The sequence below is a fragment of the Ursus americanus genome, chromosome 22, assembly GCF_024610735.1.
Source record: "Ursus americanus isolate L20-20 chromosome 22, mUrsAme1.1.p, whole genome shotgun sequence".
Classification (NCBI taxonomy): Eukaryota; Metazoa; Chordata; class Mammalia; order Carnivora; family Ursidae; genus Ursus; species Ursus americanus.
This window is the reverse complement of record NC_142148.1, coordinates 4,814,246-4,822,928: the sequence shown is the minus strand read 5'-3', so window position 1 is coordinate 4,822,928 and position 8,683 is coordinate 4,814,246. Positions and strand designations below refer to the sequence as shown.

Here is an 8,683-nt window from a genome sequence, read left to right as displayed (position 1 = left end):
AGGGGTTGTATCCCATCCCCCCAATTCCTATGTGGAAACCTCATCCCCCATGGGATGATGTTGGGAGGTGGGGTCCAGGAAGAGGAGCTTCGGTCATGAGGGTGAAGCCCTCATCAATAGGACGAGTGCCCTTAGAGAGAAGCCCCAGAGCACAGGAGAATGGCAGGCTGTGAACCAGGAAGGGGGTAGGGTCTCACCAGACATGGAGTCTGCCAGCGCTTTCATCTTGGACTTCCTGGACTTCAGAACCATGAGAAATAAATGCTGTTATTTAAGCTATCCATTCCAAGGCATTTTGTTATAGGAGGTTGTCATCTGAAATCTCAACAGTAACAATGGCAGCTGGAAACCAGCGAATGGTATCTTTGGGGTGGTGAGAGAGACCTGTTGCCTTAGTAAACCAGCCAAAATATCTTTCAAGAGCAAGGGAAATATAAAGTCATTTTCAAATTAACAAAAATGGAGAGAGTTTGGCCCAACAAACCCTCAATGAAATAGAATTTAAAGAATGTACTTCAGGCACAAGGAATGTGATCCTGGTTGTTTCGTTCTGAGATGCAAGAAGAAAAGATGGGCAAAGAAATTGGTAACTGTGTGGTTGAGTCTAAACTAATGTCGGCTGTATAAAACAATTTAGTAATGACTCATGGGATGAAAAGAAAAGATTAAACCTAAAATATACCACAATTAAGGCATATAATTTTGGGGATGGGTGGTTACAGTTAAAGTGTCTCATTGTCCTTGAATTTTCAGGAAGCATGGTAAAGACATTTTAAAAATCGGACTTTCATAAGTACCCATGTCACAGTTTCTAGGGTAATCATGAAAACAACAAAGATAGTGTATAAGAGGAAGAAAAGAGAATGAGGGGGAAAAAAAATCAGCCCTAAGGAAGAAAGGAGAGGAAAAAGAAAAAAAAAACAGGCACGGCAAAAAGAAAGCACAAAATAAGGTGGTAGAAATAAATTCAGACGTATTAGTAAATATAATAAGTGTAAATGGACCAAATGCTCTAGGTAAAAGACAAAGATTATCTTAAAAAAAAAAACCTTAATTATTATGAAAAATTTCAAGTGTACAGAAAAGTAGAAAGAATACTCTAAAGAATACCCAGATGCCCACCACAGTACAGTCAACATTAACTACTCGCTGTCTGTTTTTTTTCTACATATATATGTATAGGAGATGATTAAGAACGCAATTTTAAAAAAAGATTTATTTATTTATTTGAGAGAATGAGAGAGAGAGCGCGTGCAAACATGGGCAAGAGGAGGAGGGGCCGAGAGAGAGTCTTAAACAGACTGCCTGAGCAGGGCTGGATCTCATGACCCTGAGATCACCACCTGAGCTGAAATCAAGAGTCCCGTCACTTAACCAGCTGAGCCACTCAGGCGCCCCTTAAGAATACATATTTTCTGTAGTAAACATTACATAATGACATAATATTTAAATGGCAATAATGATGTACTGTTCACTTTGGAGGTCAAGCAGATTTGGGTTCCCAGCAATTTTTAATAACATAATTTCTTTGTGTGGTTATTTTTTCAGAGGCTGGCTCTCCAGCAGGTTCTAGTTAGAGGATAGGAACCTGGTCAAGTTTTCTGATCATTGCATTTGTAAATGTTTGTTGCATGTATTATTAAGGATGCAGCACAGTGCTTCTTACATAGTAAACATTTAATAGAGAGTAGCTTTCATTACATTCGATGGTGCTGTTATTGAAAGCACTCAGCAGACTGGCACAAAAGCAGCAGGTGATAATTGGTAGCTTACTATATATTTATTGCTTACCATACGTCACAGTGCGTAGTACACACCATTCACTTATAAAAACATGCTTATGATAAGAATAAATAGTACTTTCATTATTACTCAGTCTCTACCCGTGCCTGGCACTACATAAGCAAGGGTGAAGTGGAAGTTTCTTCTTTTTACTATTATTGAGTACAGCACTTTACACCACGGCTGGCCCCCACGGGCCCTGAGTAAATAACCTTCGCGATGACTGTCCTCCCTTCTGAGCATCCCGGACGGCCCTGCCTCCAGACTTCCACGACACCCCGCCCCCTGCCACCCGGTAGCCCCGCCCCGCGGCCCGCGCCGCGCCTGCGCACAACACCGGGAGGGGCTCCGCGCGCGCAGCTTCTCGCCGCCTGAGCGCGCGCAGCCGAGCCGGCCAGCCCGCTGCGTGCGTGCGTGCGTGCGTCGCTGCGTGCGTGCGTGCGTGCCGTGCGCTCGCCGGGCACCGCGGCCTCGCCCTCGCCCTCCGCCCCTGCGCCTGCACCGCGTAGGCCGCCCCCCCCCCACGCGCGCACCCCGTAGGCGACCCCCGCCCGCGTCCCGGCCGGCCCCCCCTTTCCAAATTTAAAGGGGGCGCAGCAGTAACGCCTCCCGCCTCAGGTGACCTCTCAGGGGGTCTCCCCGGCAGAGGTGCCCCGCCGCTGAGGAACATGGCGAAGGTGGAGCAGGTCCTGAGCCTCGAGCCGCAGCACGAGCTCAAATTCCGAGGTAAGCCGGAGGCCCGCCATGTTCGGCCGCGGGGCTGCCCCGGCCGCCCCGCGCCTCCGCTCGCGCTCGCAGACACCAGCGGCGCGGCGGTGACGTGGGTGCCCGCCCGGCCCGCGGTCCCCGCCCCGCCCGACGGCGCGCCTGCCCGGCGCCCGGAGCCCGTCGGGCCGCCGGGCGTCCCGGGCCCGCGCCTCGCTCTGAGCCTCCCCGCGCGCGCCCGGCCCTCAAGGCGCTGGGCGCGGTTACCGTCCCGCCGGGGGATTGCTCGGGCCGAGCGCGCGCCGCCCTCCGCGGGGTCGCCCTCCGCAGGGGACGCCCCGGGGCTGCTTGCTCCTGGCGGCCCGCGGCGGACACCTGCAGCCGTCCCCCCGTCACACCTCTGTTCCGCGCCGCGCCGGCAGGGCACTCACGCTACCTCAGAGGACCGTTTTACGCACTTGTTTACTGCGTTTCTGCACTAGAAGGGAAACTCCATGAGGACAGGACCTGGTCGTTTGTCTTCCGGGTGCCCAGCACGCTTTAGGAGCCTAATAAACCTCTGTTGGACAGATGAATGGAAGCGCCCCCGCAGCTGCGATGGGACGGGGCTCTGCTTGTCTTCTGCTGCGCTCCTGGTGCCCGTGGCCCGCTTCTGTGCGGCTGGGGACGTGCGGGGACCGCCGGGGGCGGAGATCCTCCCCCCCCCCACCAGAGCAGCCTGGACCCGGAGCCAGGGGAAGCCCAGTGCGCCACGTGTGCTGGTGACAAGCCAGGGCCCTCTGTAAAGTGCAGCTTTATACTTTTTATGGTTTTTTCTCCCTTGCCTTCTCCACTGAAGGACAAGCATCATGGGGCAGTGGGGACCACGTCAGACTTTCCCAGTCCTCCTTTTAAAACGTGTTGAGTAACCATGTACTAGGTATGTGCTTCGCACTGGAGAGACAAGGAATGAACAAGAGACAAGTTGCCTGGCATCATAGAGCTTACCTTCTCATGGGGCATGTGGGGTGGGGGGCAAATCAACGAAGGAGAGTGTTTCAGGTAGTGGTAAGTGCAGTGAAGGAAATACAACAGGTGATATGATGAGAGTACACTTTATGTCAGATGGCCAGGTCACCAGGGACTGCCAGCACTTGGCCCTCAGTAGGTGCTCAGTAGATGTCTGTGGAATGAATGCTGGCCAGAGGCGCCCTAGTTTATATGTACTGGCAGGAGGTAGTATAGGGTAACTTACCTAAAGTTACCCAGTTGGCACATGGCACATTTGAACTCAGACTTCAAAGCTCGCACTCTTCAACGGTTATGCTGTCTTACCCCTGGGAAATACTCCAGAACTGTGGCTGTCACTTTGCCTCCCAGAATAACAATCTGAAATGCCTCTAGATGGTATAAAGAACCGAAGATTTTCCAGTTAAAATGAAAATAAAACAAAAGCAAACAAAAAACCCCCCACAAACCTAGCCTGGATTGTAACTCTATGACAGTACTTTGGTTTGGGTGATGTTCTCATGGCCTTCTCCTAGAGCAGGCAGCCTGGGCAAGGAATCCAAGTAGCGAAAGTGAAGGCGGGGGGCGATGGTGTCCACTCGAATTGTCTGAAGTTCTCTACCCCAGAAGCATGGTTGAGTTACTCCTGGGTACTGGCACATTCATTCATTTAGTTCACAAACATTTACTGAGTGCCTGCTCCACACATCAGATACCGGAGAGGAAGAATTACATTCTCTCTCAACCCCCACCCCAGAATTTAAGTGTAGGGAACGGGGCAGAGGATAGAATCATGCAGGACTGTGCAATGACAGAAGGTAGAGTTCTCCGAGAGCAGTAAGGAGGTCAGCTCCTGAAAAAGGTGTCATTTGTGCTGAATTTAAAGGTCAAATGGAAGCAGACTAAAAGAAGAAATGATTGGGGAGCCTGTAAGGCTGAGGAAATCCCACATATAGAGGCAAAAAGACTGAGATGACTGGGCCCCTTTGGGATGCCACCAGTAGTTCGGAATGACAGCAGCAAAGAGCATTTGTTGGGTTTGCAAGGCAAGGTAGAAGAGGCTAGCTAGCACATAGGAGTAAGATCAAGGCCTTCTGTGCACAGACAAACCAGTGTCCGAGTTCAAATTGTGTTGCTTTTCCTTAGCTAGTCCTTCCTTGATTGATTCCCATCCCTCCACGGGCCCCCCAGTATGTAATGTTATGGAAAGAGGTACTGATTTGAGAAAATTAAAGTTTCTGTACCAGTTTTTTCACATAAAGATGTTTGACCTTGGGCTGGCAGCTTCACTCCTCAAAGTCGGGTCATTCTTGAGTCCATGGGGATTGGACTCATATCTGCCTTGTCTCCTGTAGAAAGTTTTGTTGTTGCTTAGGAGTGATCCTATGGCTGTTCAGCAACTTTGAAATGTACAGTATTGTAAAGGTATTGGTAGTTGTATTTGTTTTTTTGTTTTTTTTTTAAGATTTTATTTATTTATTCGACAGAGATAGAGACAGCCAGCGAGAGAGGGAACACAAGCAGGGGGAGTGGGAGAGGCAGAAGTAGACTCATAGCTGAGGAGCCTGACGTGGGGCTCGATCCCATAACGCCAGGATCACGCCCTGAGCCGAAGGCAGACGCTTAACCGCTGTGCCACCCAGGCACCCCTGGTGGTTGTATTTGGACAACTGCTTTCATCATTTCAGCTTCTTTACCTGAAAGGTAGAGCGGAGAGCAGTGATCTTTCTGGCCCTGGGTTGGCCAAAGTAATGATGGCCAAAGTCACTGGATATTTTTGCTAGGGCAGTGGTCCAAGAGAAGTCATGGTGTCAAGTTGTTGAAGGCTGTTGGCTCATGACTTCAGAAGAGGCCTCTGCAGGCATGTGTAAACTACTTCATGAGATTGGTTTATTTGTTTTAAACTGAGCACTAAAACAAATTAGAATAGAGCCTCAGTACTCTGGCTTGCTGTATAGAGTTCATTCATTTCGGGATGAGAACTACATTTAACTGATTTCTTCCCAGTTACTGAGGGTGGTGACTCTGATTTCAGGTGGTTCACTTCGATGAATCAAACCTGTAAGCTAACTTAATAAGAAAGCAATAATTAAAATGTCTAAAATAACTTATCATTCAAAGGAAAAAAGTTAATTATCTTCTAAAGGAAAAAAAGCATCTTTTAAATGCAGCTTAAGATGATATGGGATATATATGTTGGATTCTTTTTCATCTTGGGCATTTTGTTGAAGTTAAGGATGTCACCGAGGAAAAGAGAATGCAGACTTATATGACTTTGTTCAGACTACTGGAAAGTATCAGGCTGCATTGTGTTAAGTATCAGAAAAGAAGCATTACACTGTGATATTTGCCCTGGTGAAATAGTACTGGTCTTGGCGGGGGGGGGGGGGGAAGGCTTTCTGAAAGAGTTAAGGGTCTTTTGAAACCTGTGAAAAGTGTGCTTTCCGTTGTTACTCTTTCGTTGATCTCACATCTTCCAAGGCCTAACTCTTCCTTTCCCTTGCATCTCCTGACCCCGAGGCCCTACTTGTTGCCCAGCTCAAAGAGCTTTCTGAGTGAGTCACTTTCAGGGCATTTTGTGTCTGTTCTTTTCTTTCTCTTCTCTGTGCCCTCCTATCAGATTCCATCTGTGGTAAATAGTATGTCTTGTGTTTTTTTGGTCATTGTCCAAGACTCTTAATCCTCCTTCACATCCTAGCACCCCCTCCCGCCCATGAAGCAGTCACGTGAGAGTGGTCTGTTAACTGTCCTCATGAGCTGATCAGTTGAGGTTTAAACCCACTGTGGACCTTTGCTTTATTCTGAGATGAACCCAGTGGCCTTCAGGATGTCTCACTGTTGGTCAGTAGGGATGACACTGATAGATTGGTGTGGTTGGGGAGAAAATAGGAACCCGGCGCTGTAGATGGAGGACAGGTTAGTGACACTGTCTTTTGTGTGAGGGAAAGCATGCTTGGAATCATTAGTTCACCCCCTTAAGTTAATGTGTAATTTAATATTGTTTAGGAAGCTAAAAAATATAAAACCCTGCAGAGAGAGTCCGTTGGCTGCGGTCATTATCTTTCTGATGCTAAGTACAGCGTTCATTCTTTGGCTTTAGGATAGCACTGATTTCCTTCACATTTCATGATCACATAGAACAGACTGTGTTTTACAGCACAACAAAATGTCAGCAGTGTGCTTAAGATTCTTTATGGTGGTGGTTTAAATCCATCCTGAATAGATTATCTTCATTTATTTAATTATTAACCAGCTTGCTCATCAAAAGTAAGTGGCATTAAACTTACTAAGCTTTAATCAAACTTAAATCTTCTTAGATTGTACTATTTACTTCTGAGTTTATGTTCCTGGGAGAAAAATGTGAATCAGAAGTTAACTTTCTTTTATTCACTTACTTCTCTTCTTCACAGTTAACTCTTAGGGGGAGAAACGGGTCGACATGGCCATGTGCTTATATCTGGGGAAAGTGGTGACAGCTCCTTGATGAGTATGGTTGTGACGCATACAGTAGTTCTCTTCGTGATTGCCTGGTGGCTTTGCATCTGTGTGTGGCTTTATTAAAATAATTAGCCTGAATGGATGCTCATCAAAGAGGTGAACTCTTAAATGTTATTAACACTGTCCTTTATTTATTAAAATTATATAGCATTCTTTTTTCCAGTGCTGAGGACAGAGTACGGAGAACTTTGACCTGCAGTATTAACCACTTGGTAGTTGAAGATTAGGGGAGGAGTCAAGGGAGGAAACTGTTCTGGTTAGCATCACTTCAGTACTAACCTTCGGCTCAAATTTTAAAACCTGAAACTTGAATTTTTACATAGGAATTATCTCCAAGATTGCCTCATCCATCCCCCATTTGTATTTGAGAAATTGGCTGTCTGAAGGATGCCCATGATTTGGAACAAATGAGCACAGCTTTCAGCAAGATGACAAGAAAGACGGACACGAAGAGCGTGGAGTTCCATTAGTCAAGACAAGGTTGCCATAGAGTCTTTAATAAAATAAAATAAAAGCCTTCTGCACAGTTATTTTGCAGCGGGGATTGTGTTAAAAACAAAGTTACATTATGGTTTCCAGGCTTGCTTCCTCGTTTTCTGTCATTTTCGGCCCCTTTCAGGCTGTCATCAGCATAGCACAGCCAGGATTGCTTTGGCCCTTGCTCAGGGGATATGTGCCTTCTTTGAAGTTTTTACCTGACGGACCTGGGCTGCTGGCTTTACCAAAACAAGAGTTGGTTAAAGAGCTTTGTTTATGGAGACAAAGTTACTGAACTTGACAGACATTTTTAGATTATTTAAAAAAAAAAAAACCAACGTGGCAAAAAAGTATCTCTAGAATATCTCTTTTTCAAAATGTTAAATGTGTTAACAGAAGCCTTTGATGTCTAGATACAATGCCTTAATGTGCTTTATGTTTCCTGCTTTACATGGAAAAAAAAATCATTGAGAGTATGTCATAGTTCCATGGGAAACAATCTTGAAGTGCTTTCTTTTAATAACATTTTCACATTAATTGCACAAAACTGTAAAGCTGTAGAAACACCTTCTTAGAGTTTTCCTTTATCTTTCAGAGGGTTATCATGAGGCTTTGACTGGTAGGTTAGTGTTTCTTTTTCATCAGTGTCAGATAATGTCTTCAGGCAGACTTTTGGCTTGTGTGTATGTGTACACGGCCACGTGGGCACCTCAGGTACGGCTAGCGGGTACACGCTCTTACTGATAACTCATAATATGTTTGAATTAGTGTACATGGGCAATTCAGTAGGCTCCTACATTAGCCTATCTGGGAAGGGTGGTTAGGGAAATAAATCTTTTGGGGGAGAGAGAGACTGTTGTTTGTGTCCTTTGGATTGTTCTTCAAGGCAGTGGAGTGGACCCCTGGACCGTTTACCTAGATTTGAATTGCTTGTGATGCGGCTTAGAACCTTTACAGTTGTGTTAGATTGTCTCTACGGGCTGGAGGGTGCGCAGGGAATGGAGTGGAATAGAAAGCTGAACCTAGGGAGCTAGAAGCAGAGGGCGTATTTGTAAGCGGCTAAGTGGTAGACTCCCCCTGCTTCCCTTCTGGGTCGGGTCTGGAGCTAAGAGCAGCAGCTGTGGTGGTGTGCCGATGTTCATTTGGAAAGAAAAGGTAGGGGAAGAACGAACATTTCTAGAAGATAAATGTTTACTTTCCAGAAGGTAGTCCACAAAGTGTAGGGACTGTTGTA

General features: G+C 46.6%; 1 protein-coding gene across 1 annotated transcript in view; it reads left to right on the top strand.

Annotated features, from left to right (window-relative positions):
* The first annotated feature begins 2,287 nt into the window (after positions 1 to 2,287).
* Positions 2,288 to 8,683, top strand: part of VAPB (VAMP associated protein B and C) — a 52,716-nt gene continuing 46,320 nt past the window's right edge. The window contains exon 1 of the mRNA XM_045808409.2: positions 2,288 to 2,508. Coding sequence (XP_045664365.1) covers positions 2,451 to 2,508 — 58 coding nt within the window. The 5' untranslated portion in view covers positions 2,288 to 2,450. The remainder of the gene's footprint in view (positions 2,509 to 8,683) is intronic.